At 37.4% G+C, this 23020-nt stretch overlaps 3 protein-coding genes and 1 long non-coding RNA gene across 7 annotated transcripts in view; 2 read left to right on the forward strand and 2 right to left on the reverse strand.

The window, feature by feature from the left end:
* LOC137387540 (insulin-like growth factor-binding protein complex acid labile subunit) overlaps positions 1-3026 on the forward strand; it is a 53268-nt gene extending 50242 nt beyond the window's left edge. The window contains exon 17 of the mRNA XM_068073992.1: positions 1984-3026. Within this exon, the coding sequence (XP_067930093.1) occupies positions 1984-2073 (90 nt within the window). The 3' untranslated portion in view covers positions 2074-3026. The remainder of the gene's footprint in view (positions 1-1983) is intronic.
* LOC137386911 (uncharacterized) overlaps positions 1-23020 on the forward strand; it is a 203466-nt gene that overhangs the window by 156596 nt on the left and 23850 nt on the right. The window lies entirely within an intron of this gene.
* LOC137388827 (uncharacterized) lies at positions 5689-9993 on the reverse strand. Its single transcript, XM_068075288.1, has 4 exons — positions 9920-9993; positions 8215-8315; positions 7453-7567; positions 5689-6053 (listed from the first exon to the last, which is right to left on the reverse strand). Exons 1-4 carry the CDS (start codon positions 9936-9938, stop codon positions 5899-5901), a joined length of 390 nt encoding a protein of 129 aa, XP_067931389.1. The 5' UTR covers positions 9939-9993; the 3' UTR covers positions 5689-5898.
* Positions 22435-23020, reverse strand: part of LOC137386910 (N-lysine methyltransferase setd6-like) — a 51280-nt gene continuing 50694 nt past the window's right edge. For all 3 annotated transcript variants that reach the window (XM_068073133.1, XM_068073134.1, XM_068073132.1), the window contains exon 13: positions 22435-22951. In XM_068073133.1, the coding sequence (XP_067929234.1) occupies positions 22789-22951 (163 nt within the window). In that variant the 3' untranslated portion in view covers positions 22435-22788. The remainder of the gene's footprint in view (positions 22952-23020) is intronic.

Raw genomic sequence — 23020 nt, forward strand, 5'->3', positions numbered from 1 at the left:
ACTCTGTGTAATATACCATTTGATCATATTTAGACTGTGTAATATACCATTTGGTCATATTCAGACTCTGTGTAATATACCATTTGATCATATTCAGACTCAGTGTAATATACCATTTGATCATATTCAGACTCTCTGTAATATACCATTTGGTCATATTCAGACTCTCTGTAATATATCATTTGGTCATATTCAGACTCTCTGTAATATGTCATTTGGGCATATTCAGACTCTGTGTAATATACCATTTGATCATATTCAGACTCTGTGTAATATACCATTTGATCATATTCAGACTGTGTAATATACCATTTGGTCATATTCAGACTCTGTTTAATATATCATTTGGTCATATTTAGACTTTCTGTAATATACCATTTGGTCATATTCAGACTCTCTGTAATATACCATTTGGTCATATTCAGACTCTCTGTAATATATATATTTGGAAGCTTGCCAGGCAGAGCTAATGCTGAAGAGATCCATTGGCTTTCTTAGTTAGTCCATGCATTAGCTAAAGCATTTTTGCGCATCAGAAAAAATGCAGAATCATTATAGCTGAGGTCGAGCGAGAGCTCAGTGTCTGCCTGCCGCATTTGACCAGTCTTAAATAATCTTTGCAGTTTTATTATGACACCAGACCTTCTGTAAAAAGTTAATTTAATCCAAGACCTACTATTCATGTTGAAACCTCTATATGTTGGAATCAGTCTTTTTATGAGAATACAGCCTACGACAATTCCATCATAAATACTGTAAATTAGCTAGACATAGAATAGTCTTAAACACACATTTATTATAAAATTTCATACAAAATTAATGTACAAACCAAATATTTAAAACTATATTAATAAAATAGCAATTAATGAAGAGGTAGGCCTACTTATTTTTTCTTTGTTTTAGGGACATGAATGAAAGTTTTTGCTCAGCAACACGTAATTTATAGGCAAAAGCTGTGATATAGATAACTTACACTAACTTGACTTAGTCAACTTTTTATTATCTTAACTCATATAATTTTAATTTTTCATATAGTTGTACATTTTATTCATATTTTTCATTTTTGCTTTCAAATGTGCGATATTATAGAAACTTAAAACATTGCATGATGAAAATTATTTCGGGTGCCAATGAAAAAGTCTTCTCAAATTTTCAATTGTTTGCTTTAAAGTATGGAGTGATTGTTAGTCATAGATATATAAACCTATGTTTATAGATATATAACTCTATGGTTTATATATCTATGTTGTTAGTAGATGTTTGACTATACTCAGAAGATTTGACTGTACTCAGAAAGGTTTGACTGTACTCAGAGGGTTTGACTGTACTCAGAAGGTTTGACTGTACTCAGAAGGTTTGACTGTACTCAGAAGGTTTGACTCTACTCAGAAGGTTTGACTCTACTCAGAAGGTTTGACTGTACTCAGAAGGTGTGACTGTACTCAGAAGGTTTGACTGTACTCAGAAGGTTTAACTCTATTCTGAAGGTTTGATTCTACTAAGAAGGTTTGACTGTGCTCAGAAGGTTTGACTGTACTCAGAAGGCTTGACTATTACAGCGGTCGACAGTATTACAGCTGGCTGTTGGGTGTTTGCTGTCAAACATGTTTTATGTACAAGTGGTCTTGAATGTTGAGTTCTGTTTGTTTGCTTTTATTCGACAGCAATAATTCATCTCTGGTTGCAGCTATTCCGAGAATCAACAAAACATTCCGCTAGGCTTTCGGGCTTACATAGTTGTTTTTTTTTATAAATTTTATGAAACCTTTATGATAAATCTCTTGACAACTTTCCTTAGTTACTTCTGTTTTTTATTTGTGAATTTTTAAATTGATATTTTTGTTTGTTTCAATAGAGGATTTAGTCAGCTGCTTCTCTGTAAATGAAATTTCTGTAAATATTTATGCTTACCCTCATCCCTCATGCTGAAGAGTAGACGGAGTCCATATCTACCAGTGTTCATGTGTTATTGTATGTGTTTAGGATGACAGACAAAGTGTGACTCCTGAGCCTATTCAGCCTTACTATAGTCCCTCAGAACTCAACCCACAAACACCTGGCGACACCTACTGAAACTCTCCTGTCTAGTCACCCATTACTCACCAATATTATTATGCAAGGAATGACCCCCTCTGTGTAGACTAGTGATATGGTGCAGTTCAGTTACCTTTTAGGTAACGCATATGTTTTCTAGCTATTGCCTCATTGTCTGTCTCTAAATAGCTTTAGCAGATTTTTGTAATTTTATCTTTGGCTCAACTCTTTTTCTACAACAGGGCAGGTTTAGACAGACTTCAATAGGTTACAAATCATTTTCATTGTCTGCTCAGAACATTTTACAAATTTACATTTTACTAACGGGTGAGAGCTAATTGTTATTGATAGCCTTTGTTCCTTTAGTCTCTATAGTATGGATCGGGCGTTATTAACACAGAATGGATAGTAGCCTAGAGATTCTGGAGTGACGTATTATGTTCATCTTCCATTTTCCTTTTCTCACTGTCTGTTATGTCTTGCCTTTTCTTTTCCACTTCAACCTGGCTCGCCTTTTACTTTTTCCTTACCGCGTCACTTTGCTCTTGTCGCTTCTCTTCTCGTGGACCTTGCCTTGTACTTACCCTCTACTTACCCTCTACTACACTTTTCACTTCTCTACACCTACTGTTCTCACTTCTCTACACCTACTGTTCTCACCTGTTACTATATACTGTTGTGGTGCCTATGGGTATAGTCAGTGCTGTCATTTTAACTGTCGTCTTAGCTAATGTATCGATATGCTAGTTCCGCTCTCTTAACTGCATTTCAACTAAACACTTTTGTCCTGTGATGTTTTCCAAGATCTGAACTATTTTCTTTTTAATTGTTATTGAAGCAATTTTATGACATAATTCAATATTATAATATAAGTTTAACACCTATAACAAATATATTATAAATGGTGAAATGGATTTTACGCTATTAATTTTTGCTAAATCTTGCCCTGCTAAAGAACCTGACTGCATTATCGCCATTTGCCAATGATGTTGCACTGCATTTGTCTCCTTTGTAAATGCTACGGTCTTTTTGGTAAAGCATGATTGTTCATAAAATACTTTCCACAGGGTCTTAACTGGTTCACTATTGCAAGTGTACTCTTTAGCATGATATTTCAATATTTTATACTGCTTCCGGTGAAAAACAATTGAATATAGAATTCCTTCACAATGCAACAGTATCCCAATAAACTTATGTAAAATTTTAATACTTGGTAACTTTAAAAGAGATATCAAAAGCCACTTGTTAAACCTAAATTAATCAAGACCAGCATACTTTTTTAATTTTAGTGTGATAGTGAATGTTATCATCAACGCTGAGTTGTGCCAACTTCTGTGGGCCCAGTGCCTCGACTAGCTGCAGTGCTACTGTGCATATGTGTCTCATCATTCCTTATGTAAAAATTAGGCTTTCATTTTTTTCCATTTAATCAATACTATAACTATATTTATTTTTTGTCCAATGTTTTAACTAATTGATAAAATAAAGCACACACACGGACATAAATTACTAAATCTTACTAGATGTCTTACTAAAATAGCCTCAGTTTTAGCTATTTTTAAAGGTTGACTTGCAACAAAATTCACATTACAGTTGTTTGGTATCAAAAGATTCACCATGTCTTACTCTGTTGTGTTGTAAGTGCCAAATATGTGGAAACGTGATTACAAGCTATTAAAAGCTTAAAAACGAAAAGTCGCCGTAGATTGGAATCTCTTTATTTCGACAACGTAACCACGAAATTTGGTTATCGTCTTGTCATGTATGTTCTCACGTGAATTGAAAGGCCAATACAAAGCTCAATATAAAACTTATCGTAGTACTAGTTTATGACAAACACTTCAGGTTTTACTGAAGACCCCATATCAAATATAGATACTCGCTACTTAACAGTTTTGTTTCAGCCTGGTCTAATCAGCAAGTCGTAATCTGATCATGTGACCCAATACTTTGCAAATATTTTCTGCAGCACTTTTCGATTATTACAAGTGACCAACAGGTTCGTCATGATTATCAGACAATGATATGTACTCCTTCAAGCTGAGGCTAAAAAATTAAACGAATTTTTATGGTAAGTTATAAGATATCACTGCTAAAAGTGACAGCATTACGATGACGATAAAACAGACGCGTAAGAACAATAGACATAGTTTTATTGAATGCGTGAAGTATATGTGTGAAAATAGTTTGACGGATAAGGTTGCAAGAAAGTGTAAACAGAAACCATCTCTCACAACTACATCACATTTGAGCCGTTTTGGAAAGAGAATCCAAACTACGGCGGTCTTGTGTGGCTGCGATTTTCTGTTCGATTTTGAGCTTTTAAGAGCTTGTAATCACATTTCCACATATTTTGCACCTACAACACAACAGAGTAAGACATGGTGAATCTTTTCATATCAAATAACGGTAATGTGAATTTTGTTGTAAGTCAACCTTTAGGACATACCATGAAACAATGTAGATTAGTTTCAGTCAACCATACTGACTAGCCTGTCTACATGTGTAGGCATGTCTAGGGCTGCGTAGGCATGTCTAGGGCTGCGTAGGCATGTCTAGGACTGCGTAGGCATGTTAATAGCCAGCACCAGCAAGTAAAAACCTTTTCTAGTTCAACATTGTTGCATGAGGTGCTTCAGGAACTTCATACATTGCACAGGCCACTCATAAATTTCAAGTGAGCTTTGTGAATAACGTGTAGATATTTTTAACGTGAAGGTCAAGCATTCGGGGTTGATATGCCGTAATTTCTAGTAGTCAAAATCTTACTATTTCATCAAGCAACTGGAACTCTCTGTCTTTCACTTGCAATTGCAAAAATAAGGGTTTGAAAACAAATTGTCATATAACCTTGCGTTGTAGGCAACCATAAAGCATTTTAGAAAACTTTTTCTATGTGATGCGTATTCACCTGGCCCACCGTATTCACCTGGCCCACCGTATTCACCTGGCCCACTATATCCTCCTGGTCCACCCTGTTCATTTCGTGTAACAAGAGTAAATATTTGTCCATTTATTTCTGTCTCTAAAGCTGCACTCAGCAGCTGTTTTAACACTGCATGGGAATGGTCGAGTACAAATACTTCGATAAAGGTCATACAGTTAAAACCCTAGTGGTCAGCTTGCATTGCATGATCAGGCATGAAATCATTGATACCGTAAAAATAACTTACTAATTGAGTATTAATAGGATTAGAGGAAAATATATAACATTGGTCAGGGACTAGAGCGAACAGCGACGGGTTTATACAATGATAAGCCTTCCTACGGCTAGTGCGATATCATTAGAGTCCTGACAATACATGATGTTGTGAATTATTGCTCAGTAAATAGGCAAGTTCTTTGCTTGTGACGGCTTGCGTTTGATATTTGAGCTGATACAATATATTGATTACATAAGAATACAGGCCGTTTAGTTTAAAAACAAAGGGAGGCAGTCAAACATGAATGTTTATTACCCCCTCGGTAAAGTAGCCTCAGCAAACGCATTGTGGCCGGCCTAAAGATATAACAATACACATTTCCCCCATATAATTCTTCGCACTAACTTCAAGGGGCGTCTAAGGTATCACAAAGCTCCCAAGTTTTTGGGAACTCTTTGATTAAATATGAAAGATCGATAGTTCATCGTGAGCTTTATATAGGTATCAAAACATAGCTGCAACTTTATAAAATTGAAAAAACAGATGGACGATGATTTGCATAATGTATGGGTACAAATGTTTTTGTAAAAAATTTTTAATAACATCAACAAAGTTCTGAAGACAAACCCCATCAGCAACGAAAGAATAATAGCCAGGGCACCATAGTGCTCGTGATAAAATATGATTACAAGGCGAGAGATTTCTTAAAAATGGCTCTAAGCTAATGCTGAACAGGTTGAGTTTGAGCAACATCATATACAAATTTGTGTCGGCCAATAAATCTAACAGGATCTTTGGAGTATCTCACTTGAGCTGTGTAGGGGAGCTCCCCGTGGAGTCTTTCCGCTGATTTCCTGATGTCTCTCCCTTTGTCCGCTGACTCTCTGCTTCGAATGACTGCAAGAGCAAAAAAATATCGCTAAAACATTCGAGTCCCCTATGTACTTCTTTAACTAATTGGTTAACGGCTTCAACTCCTGATGGTTTTAAGCATAACTTTACAATGTACTTGTGGAGAATGTACTTGTGGAGAATGTACTCGTAATATTGTTTACGGCAAGTATCGATGCTAGTTGCACCCAACTACATATGTTGAGGAAAGTATACGCTGGAACTGTGTGTATGTGTGTGGGCTAAACGCCGCAGGAATTTTCTGGAAAAAGCAAGCACTGCTTGGGTGGTCGATAGCATACACATTTTTTGTGTGTGTCGAGAGCTTTTTTATGACAAGGTGATAAGCGAGCGGAGGAAATAGAAAACAAACAGCGCAGTACAATTAGTGATTACTTCCTACAGTACTTCCAGCATGTTATAATTAGTACACATGGCCAAGATATTCTTGGCTGGTCATGCGCTACATTGAAATAGCTTTCATTACACTTGTCTTACACTTTCTCTACTATCTTTCATACAGTACATATATGATTCTTTTCTGAGCTAAGTATAGATTTTGCTAAATATGATAAAATGACTCGTGACATATTTGTCGTGAAAGAAGGTTTCAAAACTAATAATCTTTACGATGTAATCATCTGCAGATGTCTGCTCTATTATGACATGTTAAAAAATTATTCCAAGCTGAGAGTAAGACTTTGGTTAAAACTCTCTAGAAATGAAAACTTCAGCAAATCTTAGGCATTGACTAGTACCGGTATGTGACTTACATGTGTGAGGGTAATTGACTAGTACCGGTATGTGACTTACATGTGTGAGGGTAATTGACTAATACCGGTATGTGACTTACATGTGTGAGGGTAATTGACTAATACCGGTATGTGACTTACATGTGTGAGGGTAATTGACTAATACCGGTATGTGACTTACATGTGTGAGGGTAATTGACTAGTACCGGTATGTAACATACATGTGTGAGGGTAATTGACTAGTACCGGTATGTAACATACATGTGTGAGGGTAATTGACTAATACCGGTATGTGACTTACATGTGTGAGGGTAATTGACTAGTACCGGTATGTGACTTACATGTGTGAGGGTAATTGACTAGTACCGGTATGTGACTTACATGTGTGAGGGTAATTGACTAGTACCGGTATGTGACTTACATGTGTGAGGGTAATTGACTAGTACCGGTATGTGGCTTACATGTGTGAGGGTAATTGTGCACAGAATTTATTAAAAGATTGTGCCCAAGTTACTGCCGGATACATACAAGCCGGCAGGGCTGGGTAGCGTGCTACTTGACACTGTTAAATATTGTCGCGACACTCACTACAGATGTGTTGACATTTTTGTTAGCTGTGTTCCGAGCATTACCAGTTTCACTCCTCGTCTTATCAGAACGTTTAGCACGATGTCCGGCGTACAAACGTTTGCCAATATCTTCTGCTTCAGCGGCACTAACACATCGGAAGGAAGGTGCTGGCTCTAGCTGTAAGATTAGACACACTCAGTAGCCAGAACAGCTATCAGCTTATAATTTTCATGTAAGATGACTACAAAATTATAAAGGATAGCATAGATGCTAGATATGGTAGACAAGGTAGACATGGGTTTGGGAAATCTAATGACTGGCATACTTCTATTGGTTTGGTACATTGTATGGTTGTAAGTACATTGTATGGTTGTAAGTACAATGAAGTGACTTACTATAGGCTCAGAAAAGATGCTGATGTAGAATTCATGTGTGCGAGTAAAATAAATGCATATAAGAGCATTCACTATTGTGCTTAGCGTAACATATCAGCTTTGTTACTAGCGTAACATGTCAACTCTGCTACTAGCGTAACATATCAGCTCGGTTACTAGTGTGACAGATTGGTGTAACATTTTGGCATAAAATAGTGGTCCTGCTACTAGCGTCGTGTGATTATGACTTCACCCTCAGACATCTAGAACTACATTTAACAAAGAGTTATTTAGCAGGAGACTAAAATGAATGAATGAATAAACTAATAAATGACATAGTCATGGTATGAGTCTGATTAAGTAATTGTTGAAGAAAATATTTGTTTTACCAGAACAATCATTAGAGGTTGCTTGTGAACAGAAGGTTTAAAACACAAAAATAATTTTTACCTCTGGAGACGTGTAATTCTGTTTAGATGATTTAAGAATCGCTTCCCTTAGCTTCTTCTCACTTTTGGCAATTCTCAACTGGTCAAGATTTGGGTAGTCGGCTGAAACAATAAGCAAATACTGTTGTACCAACTATTCGTCAGACTATTCGTCAGACTATTCGTCAGACTATTCGTCAGACTATTCGTCAGACTATTCGTCAGACTATTCGTCAGACTATTCGCCAGACTATTCGTCAGACTATTCGTCAGACTATTCGTCAGACTATTCGTCAGACTATTCCTCAGACAATTCCTCAGACTATTCCTCAGACTATTCCTCAGACTATTCCTCAGACTATTCCTCAGACTATTCCTCAGACTATTCCTCAGACTATTCCTCCGACTATTCCCCCGACTATCCCCCAGACTATTCCCCAGACTATTCCCCAGACTATTCCCCAGACTATTCCCCAGACTATTCCTCAGACTATTCCTCAGACTATTCCTCAGACTATTCCTCAGACTATTCCTCAGACTATCCCTCAGACTATCCCTCAGACTATCCCTCAGACTATCCCTCAGACTACCCCTCAGACTATTCCTCAGACTATTCCTCAGACTATTCCTCAGACTATTACTCAGACTATTTCTCGGACAGTGAGTGGGCCAGTCTGCAACTGACACAAAGACTTGTAGGCTCAAAGTTTTCATTTCATAGAGGTTTCATTTCATAGAGGTTTCATTTAATAGAGGTTTCATCTATTATAAAATATATAAGCATGAAAGAATTTGACTTTTGAATTGTGTAAAGTAATAAAATGATCTTGACCTCAGCCATGGAGCCATCCATTCTATGAAACCATAAAACTACTGTATCTATCTTATAGAACCATATAACTATCTATTCTATAAAACTATCTATCCTATAGAACTATCTATCCTATAGAACCGTCAAACTTTCTATCCCATAGAACCGTAGAATTATCTATTCTATAGGATTATAGAATTATCTATCCTATAGAACTATTTATCCTATAGAACCATAAAACTAATTATTCTTCAAACTTTCTATCCCATAGAACCGTAGAATTATCTATTCTATAGGATTATAGAATTATCTATCCTATAGAACTATTTATCCTATAGAACCATAAAACTAATTATTCTATTATTAGAACCTTAAAACTATTTATCCTATAGAACTATCTATCCTGTAGAACTGTCGAACTTTCTGTCCTATAGAACCATAAAACCATCTATTCTATAGAACTATTTATCCTATAGAACTGTAGAACCGTCAATCCTATAGAACCATGGACCTATCTATCCTATAGAACCATAAAAATATGTATCCTATAAAACTATCTATCCTATAGAACCATAGAACTATCCTATAGAATGACTAGTTGTGCGATCTATTGTTTGACAGTGAACTTTCTCAGCTAATTTTAACTACAGCATCATCATAAAAGTTGTGTCCTTATCGTCAACATAAATCTATGAATGACATTGAAGCGTTCAGTTTTTTAACTTTCATAAAATGGCAACAAAGCCTCATAAACAGTAGGCCTATGATGTTCTTGCTCTAAAAGCTGTGCTTCGATTGCTGCAACTACACAGGCAGAGGCTATAGCTAGTGTCAACACCATCAGGCCACTAGGGAATGTAAAGCAAGCGTTACAACGCTTGTATAAATACCTACGATGTAGTAAAAATAATCTCACCCGAAGTGCGGTAGACCATGCCTAAAGGTTTACCGTAGTAGAGATGTCTGATATTCTTCTCTCTGATGGAGACAATTGTCGTACACATAGCCATAATGTTGACTGCTGGAAGCTAGAATGTTGTGAGCTGAGCCGAGATGAATGACTGAATGCAGGCACAAATCAGTGAGCTAACTATTATAATGTATTCATCGATCTTTGCAGACCTGCCAATGCTTACAATTAAATCGATGAATTGATTTGCACAAACCTGTCAAGTATCTATAAATGAATGTATGGTCTTATTAGACTTACATTTTTCGTGAGGATCTTTCATGTTCCAGAACATTGTGGAAGATTGCAAGAAACTTAGCTTCAACTTGCGACCATTTTGCAGTTTTAATCAGCAAACAAAACTTCATCAATTGAGTAAAATTTTAGCTTTTATTTTCACAATCTGCAGAGCACATGCTATATGGTGTTGTCATAAAGTATGATATGCTATTCGTATTACAGCAAGAGTCATATAGTATGATATGCTATTCGTATTACAACAAGAGTCATATAGTATGATATGCTATTCGTATTAAAGCAAGAGTCATATGGTATGATCTGCTATTCGTATTACAACAAGAGTCATATAGTATGGTATGCTATTCGTATTACAACAAGAGTCATATAGTATGATATGCTATTCGTATTACAACAAGATTCATATAGTATGATATGCTATTCGTATTATAGCAAGGTTCATATAGTAGGATATGCTATTCGTATTACAGCAAGATTCATATAGTATGATATGCTATTCGTATTACAGCAAGATTCATATAGTATGATATGCTATTCGTATCACAGCAAGATTTATATAGTATGATATGCTATTCGTATTACAGCAAGCTATATTCATGATCAGAAGACAGGATTGATTCCTAACAAGCCCTCATAAAAGAATGTATAATTTACAATCACTTAAGCTTGATAAGCTGCTTTAGCAGGTGACAAAGTAAACTTGGTTGTACATCTCTTATTCTTTATGACTATGTAGTCATCACAGTATGAGAACATATTATGGCATTGACCCTCAGCAGTGCTCCGTAGGTCTCTGTAGGTCTCTGCGCCTGGTTACACATCTATCATATATTCTGATCAACTTTCAGCTTTTCAATTCAATCAATTGGGCAACACTAATATCAATACTATTTAATCAGTTCAACGCCCTCTCTGCGTTTAAACTGTGGCGTAGTATGACACGATCAGATTGAATTGCTGAAGCAAATAAATATCGGCTATACTATACACTTCAACTATGCTGACATTGGCACTTGAGAATAGATATCCAAGTCTAGTGCTGTCAATAAACTGATTACGATGAGTCTCCTAGCAAAACAGGTAAACAACGAACAGCTTGGAAACAGCGGACAGTCTCTACAAGTAAAACTGATATACCGGTATTTATATATTCTTAAAACATGTAAAATACAATTTGCTGATTGACAGCAGCAATGCAAGTAGATTGACAGTTGGCCTGCTTTATGTCAGCTTGAAAAAAAAACTGGTCAATTGACCTCTGCGATACAGTTTGACCTTTATGATACAGATTGACTTCTATGAGGAACTCAAATAAAATAATGAAATTGCTGTTATGAATTGTTTTAGAAGTGTGGCAACATTTAACGAGTATCAATATGCAAATTATATCAATTTTGTTGAGTTGAACAAAACACATTAAGAAAATGAGTGTCATCATTGTTTGTGACTGGAGTGAATGATTATTTGAATATCTCCATACACACGACTTAGAAAAGTAAAAGTATCTCGCTGTGCAGTTTTAAAACTTCCTTACTTTTGCTATGCCTCAGTATTTACCAAATATCATATGTGACTAACTATTTTCATGTTTTCAGCACCAGAACTTCCTAACTTAAAATATTTGAAATTTTTGACACATTTAATATGCTCAACAAAATTCCATTATCCCGATGTTCTTACAAGTAATAAAAGATAGTTGGAATATCTCTTATGGTAGGTGAAATTTTTTTGAGGTAAACGAAAACTTTTTTATTCTGCGCGAGTCCTAATCAAGCCTATTACACCGGGGCACAAATATACATGTACATCTTCTAACGAGCAAGGAAAGTTTTCGAATCAATAAAGTTGCATCAATAAGCATTTATCCGATGCATGATATTTTATAAGTTAGTTGGAAACTATAAAAAAAGTTGTTTGTGTGAATTTGAAATTTAGATGAATGCTTGATAATTATTTTTGAAGTTTTAATTACGATGAGAGGGCAACTCCTGTCTTTAGCTCAGCTGACAGCAACTGAAAGTCAACTGAGATTGATACGTGCCTGACATAAAAACCACAAGTGTTTTAAGAGTTGTTATATGTAGTTCTATAATGAAAGAGTACTGCTATATAGGAGTGCTGTAAAATCAAAGGCAAATAATCGTTAGAGTTTTAAGGCTGGGTAGAGATTTTTCAAAGGCAATAAAAATAGAAGATCGTGACGCACAGCTAGAGCAGGACAGATAACAATATTTAATACACTGCTATGTGTTGAGTACAATAAGCGTATTCTGAAGCAGGGTATCGCAGTATTGCTTCTATAAACTTCTCCCCAAGTGTTCATATACCTAGGCAAGCCATAATAGATTGCAAATGGCTGTTATATTACATATATATCAACTATATAAACGGCAATCTTTGTCTGTGTGCGTGCGCGTGTGTGTGTGTGTAATTGTGTGTCCGCCTTATAGAGCGGTCTTTCCTTTTTCATCGCACGAATTTTGGTCGTACGAAGCGAACTGAATTAATATGAGTAATAAATACCGTACTTTTGGACTATTAGCCGCTAATTTTTTCTGATCATTTGAGCCAAGCGGCCTATATAAAGGTGCAGCGATTCTCTGGTTTTTCTTTCACCGTTAAGGCGCATTAACCGAAATCTCTGGTTAGCGCGCCTCTTTATAGCGCTCAACGGCACTGTTCCGTTTTAAACTGCAAAGTTGCTGCCATGTTTAAAAGCACCGTCTTGAGTTTTGCGGCCTACACGAAGGTGCCTATACAGCTATACAAATGTACTACTCCTTGAATCAAATAAATTAATGAGTAGTAATTTACATGTACATGTAATTAACTGTAATTTACTGCCAACGTGTACCGATAAGGTCATGTGAACGTTTGTTTTCTGGGGCCACTGGAAAAAACGCTGTTCTCACCTACTAAATTTATACATCAAAAAGGTGAGTACTTCTTATTCAATGTTGTATTGTCTATGAATTGACACACCTCCACTACATAACCCTTTCATTTGTGTCCATGTACAAATTTAGCTATCGGCCTACTGCCAGCCATTTTGCCGATATTGCTTCATGATATGTATTCAATATTTTTTCAATTTCAAACTCCATCTAGAATGTTTGTTTTGGTTATATATTTAATTTTTCCAACATGTTAACAAACACTGCTATGCAAAAAATTCATTGTATCTATACTTTGTGCATTGATAAAGCGATGTGAAGCTACAAAGCTAAAACGATCCTCTCCAATGTTCTTTATTCTTACAAAACCATTACTTTCACCACTATCAGAGTCAGTGCTGCTATTGCTATTTTAATTATCTGTGTAATCACAAAAATCTTAATCGGCTATAATGTCATCAACATAAGTAGTTATTTGTTTTTTAACTCGGAAGCGTTTAAAGAGCTTCCACAAAAATGTTCGTTTTTAAGTTGGAAATTCCCAAACAAAGATTTAAAATTAAACTTTAGGCTAATTGTATAGAGAAATCTTAATACAACACTGTCACTACCATAAAAGTACTAAAGATCGTTGGTTATGTTATTAACGAATAATAAAATTCAGTTACTAGCAATTGCTGGAAGTTTCAAAAATGTGTGTATGGCGGTCAACCATAGAAAATGCATAAAGGAGTCTACTTCAGTGAAAGGGTTAAAAACGTTGGATTTGCCACTGTTTGTGATAGTAAACACAATCATTTCCTTCCGCAGCCGAGTTACTTCTACTTTTTTTCCAGCTACAAGTACTACAGAACTACAGCTACTGCAGAACTTGCATGCGTACTGCCGCTGCATTTTACCTACTAAATTTCTACTTCAAAAAAGTAAGTACTTCTCATACAATGTTGTGTTGTCTATGAATTGCCACACCTCTACTACATAATAATGTTGAATTTGCCTTGGCAGCAAAAGTGCGCGATCGTCAACTGCAAATATAGATGGGTATGAACGGATGCATAAATCTAGACGCATGAATCTAGAATATTTACTAGATTTTACACGCATCTACATGTAGCTGTAAAACACATTGCAGATTTCTATTGTTCTGTTCAACATTATTGACATGTATATGTGTATGCATACTCTGATCAGGGCAACAATTTCAGTAGACTGCATATTTCGAGTTGTTTTACAATTTGAAAGACAACTCTCAATAAACCTTACGCTGCGTGTGAATCTGTTCCTGTAGGCGGGTAATGCAGTTAGTACAATATATACATGTATGTACTACATGTATGTATATACATGTATGTATATACATACATACATGTATATACATATATACATGTATGTATACATGAATTTATATGCAAATGCATATATAGATATTTATATATATAAATACATGCATATATGTATATATATATTCCTATATGTATGGTGATGAAATATCTGTTTCATACCAAATTTGATCTTGGAACCTTCCATTCACCCAAGCAAATATTTTACCTTATGATATATTTTGCAAATAACAAATATTTTACCTTAATATTATGCAAGATTGATGAATTTATTGAGCCGTATATGTCGCTAAGTGGGTAAAAATACGCCTAGCATTACGTTACGGCACAACGACACTAAAGTTTGCGCTCACGGCTCTTATTAATAAGTTTCTCAACACTAGCTTACTCAAATTAGCCAGTGGCATTGTGCCAGGCTCATGGCGAGTGGCAGGCCCACCACATTCCCTGTCACTGTTTACTAGCTGATTTTTAATAGCCATACAATGCAGAGCATTTCGCTAGTATATACATGTATATACTAGCTGTGCTACCCAGCGTCGCCCGGGATATTAAAAATCAGCTTATAAACAATGAGAGTTGCCTGCCACTTACTATTAGTGTGGGACATTGTCAATGAATAATTTGAGTAAGCTTACTAATAAGAGTTACCTCATGATGCTACGCATTGACTTTGCGTGGTGACCAAAAGTGTAGTGTATTTGCTCCCATATAGCGACGTATATCGCCTAACAAATCTATCAAGCTTGTGTGGCTTAGTTGGTAAGTCAGTTGGACTGGTGAACGGGAGGTTTTGAGATCAAATCTCTAGCTTTATGAATTCTTTATTCCAAGATATGAAAATTGCTATAGCTAGACATGTACAACGACGAATACAAAAACTTTAAAAAATATATATATAGAAATATATTAATATATATATTTCTATATATATCTGTATATATAGAAATATATATATATTTTAAGATATTTATTTCTATATATATATAGAAATATATGTAGATATATATACTAGCAAAATTCTCGGCGTTGCATGGGTATTAAAAATCAGCTGATAAACAGTGACAGGTCAGTGGTGGGCCTGCCATTGAGCCTGGTGTCATGAGCTTGGCCCATTGCCACTGGCTAATTTGCGTAAGCTAGTGTTGCGAAACTTATTAATAAGTGCTATGAGCGCACGCTTTAGTGTCGTTGTGCCAAAACGTAATGCTATGCGTATTTTCACCCACTTAAATGGCCCAATAAATTCATCAATCTCACGTAGCCTAATTGGTAGGATGTTTGCTTGGTGAATGGAAGGTTACAAGATCAAATTCGGCATGAAACAGATATTTCTTATTTAAATTTTAATGACAATAGCTAGACAAACCAATCTACACACAGACTTACACACAAACTTTGAGAAATAAATATCTTGATATAAAATATATACATTTATGAGACACGCACAGCCACAAGAGCTGGGATTAACAAACTTTTCTTCTGATCAGTCACTGCAACAGGAGAGGGGTTCAGTCTGTCTTGGCTTGTCCTTGCCACTGATAACCCTTATTACGCTAAGTGTGTCTTACTAGTCCAGCAAAAGCTAGTAGCACCTTAAAGCCTTTTGCAAACAGTTTTCATGAAATGATTTTCAGTGAGATCCACTCATCCTGGCTCGGACGTCGACTGGTCAAACGAGGTTCGCGCTGATCTGTTCTCACTCCGACAGACAGTGAAAAGTGCGCTAGGAGATGAAAGGAAGAAAGGAAGAGATGTTAGCTCTATGTGTAGCGGAGTGGAGCACTGGGAGTCACAGCACCCAGAGAGGCAGACTGCACTTGTGGCCATGGAGATGGACAGGTATGGTATAGATATAGCGGAACTAAGCAAAACAATATTGCCAGGATATGATAGCTTGGAAAATCATGGGTATGTCTTCTTCTGGAGTAGAAGGTCAAAACTGGAAAGAAGAGAAGCTGGGGTACATTTGTCCTAAAAAGACAGATTGCTGCCATTATGGAAGAAGATCCAACACATGTCAATGACCGGATCACGACCATGAGACTTCTATTACGGAAGAGGTTATGTGTAACCTTCATAAGCGTATATACGTATATGCCCAGCCCAACAATGAGAAACAGTGAGGAAGCAAAGGAACAGTTTTACAATGATAATGTAATTTGAGAGATACGATCAGGAAGGTTCCAGCTAATGATAAATTAGTATTGATAGGTTATTTCAATGCAAGACAGGATCAGATACTGCAAAGTGAAAAGAAGTGTTTGGTAGTCATGGAGTAGGGAAGTGCAACAGCAATGGAGAGTTACTATTAGCTCTCCGCCCAATGTACAGCCTTGTGATTACTAATTCCATCTTTAAGCGCAAGGAGGCACACAAGAATACATGGATGCACCCAAGGTCTAAACACTGGCATTTGCTGGATTATATCATTGTCAGGCGGAGAGATGTGGGAGAGGTTATGGATACTCTCGTTATGAGAGGAGCAGACTGTGGGACAGACTGTGTAATGCTAAGATCTAGGATTATGATGAGAAGGGTATTGCAGCACAGCAAGTCTAGGTTGAAGCCACCATGCAAGTTTGACACAGGTTCACTGAGAGACCAGATAGTAGACGAGCAACTTAAAAGAGAAATGGGTGAGAATCTGGAACACTGGAATGCAGAAAATGATGATTTGGAACAAAAGTGGGAGGACCTGAAAGATGCTATATATTCAAACGCTTCTACATGTAATGTGATTGGTAAATGAAAGCATAAGCATCAGGATTGGTTTGACGAACATGATGAGCACTTGAAGCAGTTAATTGAGGAAATAGATAAGGTGAGGTCAGCTACTCTCCAGTGCAATACCAGATCAAGAAGAAATACATACTCGGAAGCACAGGGGAGCATTTAGAAGTACACCAGACAGATGAAGGCCAGATGGTGAGAAGAGAAGGCGAGGGAGTTGCAAAATGCGGCTGATAGGAGAGACATGAAAGCATTCTACAGTGGCTTGAGGGAAACCTGTATTCCAAAGCCAAGAAGTCTTATCCAACTACGGGATCAGGATGATATGACAGTTCTACAAAAAAAGAATAAAATCTTGAAAAAGTTCTCAAACCACTTTAATCAGCTGCTGGACATACCAGGAGATCTCGATGAGGTGGCAAAGAACAAAATAGTATAGAGGCTAACTGTCTCATCATTGGATGATTCGCTCGAGATGAATGAACTCATGCTGACAATTGGTTCAATGCTGGGCGGTAAAGCCCCTGGCAGAGATGGTATACCATTTGAGGTATGGAAGCATGGTGGGCAGAAGATAGTAGATAGTTTATACAGTCTGATCTAGAATTACTGGAATACACAGGTGGTACCACAAGACTGGAAGAATGCAAGTATTGTCCCTCTAATTGAGAAAGGCGATAAAAAGGAGTGTAGAAATTACCGGGAATATCCCTTTTATCCATCGCTGAAAACATTTTCTTTTGGATACTACTGAATCGCTTAAACCCGCATATCACCCCGAATGTACTACCCGAATCTCAGTGTGGTTCTAGGAGTGGGAGGAGTAAAATTGACATAATTTCTGTTGAAGGCAAGTGTGGAAGAAGTGTACGGAACAAAGAATGCCAATATATGTTGTATTTATTGACTTCAGTAAGGCTTTTAACACTGTGTCTAGAGTTCGTCTTTGGCAGGTTCTTCAAAAGTTTGGCTGCGCAGATAAATTTATTAGCATCATCGAGGCTCTCCACACAGGCATACAGACAAATGTAGCTAGGAGGTTTCGCCTCTAGTGACTTTAAAGTACGCAATGGATTAAAGCAAGGGTGTGTGCTTGCACCCACTCTTCTCTTTTTATTTCTCTGCTATGCTTGACGTTGCCTTCAAAGACAGGTTGGTGGGGTTCTATTTTTAGACCAGAAAGAATGCAGATCTGTTTGATACCATGTGGTGTAGCCTGTCTTGACAAACTGTTGTTTTTGCGGAGTTGTTCCCCCGTTGAGCAGGCGAGCAACACAACTGTTGTTGCTCGCCCGCTCGACGGGGGAACAACTCCGCAAAAACAACAGTTTGTCAAGACAGGCTACATGTGGTGTTGCACGCACGATTTTTTCTTTTAATTTGAGGTGTTGTTATTGTTATAGGAAGTACTGTAGTTTGTGGATGTACCCACTGCTCTTTAAGGCTGTTGTACCCATTGCTCTTTAAGGCTGTTGTACCCACTGCTCTTTAAGGCTGTTGTACCCACTGCTCTTTAAGGCTGTTGTACCCACTGCTCTTTAAGGCTGTTGTACCCACTGCTCTTTAAGGCTGTTGTACCCACTGCTCTTTAAGGCTGTTGTACCCACTGCTCTTTAAGGCTGTTGTACCCACTGCTCTTTAAGGCTGTTGTACCCACTGCTCTTTAAGGCTGTCGTACCCACTGCTCTTTAAGGCTGTCGTACCCACTGCTCTTTAAGGCTGTCGTACCCACTGCTCTTTAAGGCTGTCGTACCCACTGCTCTTTAAGGCTGTCGTACCCACTGCTCTTTAAGGCTGTCGTACCCACTGCTCTTTAAGGCTGTCGTACCCACTGCTCTTTAAGGCTGTCGTACCCACTGCTCTTTAAGGCTGTCGTACCCACTGCTCTTTAAGGCTGTCGTACCCACTGCTCTTTAAGGCTGTCGTACCCACTGCTCTTTAAGGCTGTCGTACCCACTGCTCTTTAAGGCTGTCGTACCCACTGCTCTTTAAGGCTGTCGTACCCACTGCTCTTTAAGGCTGTCGTACCCACTGCTCTTTAAGGCTGTCGTACCCACTGCTCTTTAATACTTCATGATTCAAATGTATTGCTGTCAAAAGAGGTTGTGCAAAGTCTGTTGTTTATTGCTGCTCGAAGGCTTTTGATGTTGTTTCTTAGGTGGTCGAATTTTGAGTTCACGTAGATTCTTTGGTTTGTCGAAAGGCTTATAATTGATGTTGTTCAAGTCCAGGGTAATATCAGAATAGTTGACTGACTTTCTATTCGCTTCAACTCTAATCCGCAATCCATGGTTTTCTAATATCTCGCAGAGGTCTTTTTTGATTTTTTCTACTCGCTGTAGAGTTTCCACGATTACCCCCAGTCTGTCATATCTGTACGGCTCAAATGAATTGTCGTACTTTCCTACGAATTCGCTTAGTGTGAAGCCGCCGACAAATTCACACATCTCAGCTCTGTCGAAGTATTCCATGGTTACATCAATTTATTCCTTCGATGAAGTTTTAGGCCAGGCATCTTTGCTAGAGTATAGTATGAACTTTCTCTCATCTTCTGAAATATTGTTATTCTAAAATGCTTATTCGTCTCGTTTGCTTATTGATATGGCGTAGGGTAAGTCAGCATACGCTGCCCTCACTAACACAATTGGTAGAACAGCCTTGCATACTTCTAACACTGTGCAAATGGCTCGCTTGTTTATTGATATGCCAAATAATAAAGCTACCTACATCACCCTCTTTGACTTTACGGGTAAAACTGCTCTGCACTGTACTCAAACAGTAGAGATAGCTCAATTGCTGATTGATACAGCAGATGATAAATTGAAATATATTGAGCTCACTGACAGCAATGGTAAAACAGCACTGCATTGTGCTGAAATGGTAGAGATGGCTCAGTTGCTTATTGACACAGCAGAGGCTAAATCTGCATACCTCGAACTTACTGACAGCGATGGTAAAACAGTACTACACTGTTTAATTGCTAGAAATAGCTTATTGATTCAGCAAAGGATGAGTTAGACTACCTGGGCATGACTGACAATGTTGGTAACATGGCAATCATCGTCGGTGATCATGGCATTATTATTTTCTTATTTTATAAATTGTGTTAGTTTGGTGCACACACTTGAGAAAATATACAGCGTACTATCCTTTATATTTTGGTCAATTTTTCCTTATGTTCTTTGCCAATAGTACACAAATTGCTAACATAGCCCACGAATATTTATGATCTGATGACCTTCCTGATGACCTCCAATGATCTGTGGTTAAACTTAGGAACTCTCATCATATAGATTACAGGCTAAGCTCACCTTTCTTAAGATCATTTCTTCAGAGTTTCTTAAAAATGAAATAGCGAGTTAAGTTCACGTTTTCTAGTAAAATGAAAAGTTCTTTATTGCAAGTGTTATATCGTAAAACTAGCTGTGCCACCCGGCGTTCCCCGTGTAATAGAAGAGTCTTTGGGCAGAAAATTGATTTGTATTTAACATATAACAACATTTGCCATTATAACTTTCAAAGTACATATCATGAGAGAAGTTTGTCATGTAGTTGACATAAATTAAGAGAAAAATAAAACAACTGTAAAGGTTTTAAAACTTTGTCAAAGAACTGTACCTTTCAAGCTAGTAGCCTGGCATATTGCCAATGGAAAACTCCACTAAGCTAGTTAATAAGGTTAGGCTTCCAATGACGGTAAGCCATGACTTTGAGTCTGTATTGTTGTCCAGCTCAGCTGTTCTAATAATAGCTATAGCCGGATTTCCAACAGACGGATTTCCAGACGGACTTTGAGAAATATATATATAGAAGTTGATTAATACTTTACAAGACAGCTGGAGACTGGAAAACAAGCGAAAGGCTGAATTGGTGCAAACAACTTCACCTTATACGTACATAAACTAGCTGTGCTACCCGACATTGCCCGGGTATCAAAAATCAGCTTATAAACAATGAGAAGTAATGAGAGTTGCCTACCAATTGCTATTAGCCTGGCACTTCGCCAATGGAAAATTTTTGTAAGCCAACTAATGAAAATCACTTAGTTGCGCAATCACCTTGCTTAGTACGCAAAGCCGTTGGGTATTTGCTCTCATATAGCGACTTATATCGGCCAGCAAACAACTCAATCTCTTTAGCCTAATGGGTACGGTGTCGGACTGGTGAATGGTAGGGTCCGAGATCAAAGCTTCCTCGCTATGGATTCTTTATTCCAAGATTTTAATATCTATAGCTAGAGGGACACACATATCCACATACTACCTTGAGAAATCTATATATAGATGTGTCATGAATAGAAATTCAAGTTCTTCTGCATTGCAAACAGCAGTGTGAGGTGTTGTACTATGGGATTTGTTAGACTCAGGCTAGATTGTGTCTGAGCTCAAAGCAGGACAGGTGGTCTTGACAATTCCGGTGAGTGAATAAAGCTAGTAGATTAGGTAGTATAAGGTAGTATGGGGAGTACATAAGGAAGTGGAACGGAAGACAGACACCCTTCTTCTTCGCATCAATACATGTATGTCTATTCATTTACGCAACAGAAGAAGTACCTGCCATGCGCTTTCATAAAGAATGAAACTAGAGAAGTAAACAAAACAGGATACAGGGTACTCTAATGCTTAGGTATGCAACATCACAGTATACAAAACGTGTTCTAAATACACTGTCATGAACACATAACATGGCAATAACTTAATATAATATATTTCTCAGGTGCCGTTTAGGCCTAGTAACCACATGTTTGCAGTGGAGAAAACTCCTAAGTTAGTTCCCTCATTTTTAAAAAAGCGCTGCAGCTAAAACCAGGTCAGCCATATGGAAGACAACAGCCACATTTATATGAATACATGTGCTTGGTGGATGCCTGGCGGTGAGCGGGTAATAAAGTAATTACCCAAAGAACTTCAGTAGTCTAAATCTTTACTAATAATAAGAGTTGTCTGAAGCCAGCTTAATAATCGTCACGTGTAATGACCTCTTAAGCAATCCTGATGTTTAAGTGCGCTAGTAACAAATAGTGTTTTCCTAAACGCTTAATGCTTGTGTATTTTAATCGATGTAATTAGTATGACCACAATTAACCATTATCATTGTATGGCAATGTAGCTGCTTAGCTTAGAGGATAGAGCCTTTACCAGCAGGTTCCGAGTTCAAATCCACTGCGAAGCAGATTTTTCCTACCTAAAACTTTATCGCTATAACTGGACACACAAATGACAAACAAGCAACAGACAAACACTGAGATTAATGGATATGATGTATTGTGGTCTTTTATTTCATCAATATATATAAATTGTTATAGTTAATGACTAGCTCTGACACGAAACTTCACTCTACCACTCAATGCAGATATTACAATTGTTAATGTCCTGTGTGAGCACCGAGAAGCCTAACTGGCAGCTAGTCTGAGAGTATTACCTAAACACCATAATAACAGAGAAATTCTATATTGTCAACAACATTAATAGAATAACCCATAGTTACACGTTTCTTTAAATGTGCATCAATATCAGTGGTAACCTTGGCCGTTTCTCTAATGATCTCCATTACAAGTGACATAGCCTACTTCCAGCGTGAGTCAGCGATGTCAAACTACATGAAAGCGACATCACACAAGCCACTGTTTTAGCTTGATTAGGAGAGAAGTCTGACTGTCTCTAACATACATGGAGAACACCTGTCTGTTGCTGAGAGAGATACTTGACACGCCGGAGCCTTGAAGAGCTGTAGGAAGAGACGGTGGAAACTCGGCCAATATGAGGTCTGCCACTCTGTTTAACATAAAATGAATCACAATAAATCTGCATATGATAACATTGTGAATATACTTGATTTTCCCT

The sequence above is a fragment of the Watersipora subatra genome, chromosome 2 (assembly GCF_963576615.1).
Source record: "Watersipora subatra chromosome 2, tzWatSuba1.1, whole genome shotgun sequence".
In the NCBI taxonomy this organism is placed as follows: domain Eukaryota; kingdom Metazoa; phylum Bryozoa; class Gymnolaemata; order Cheilostomatida; family Watersiporidae; genus Watersipora; species Watersipora subatra.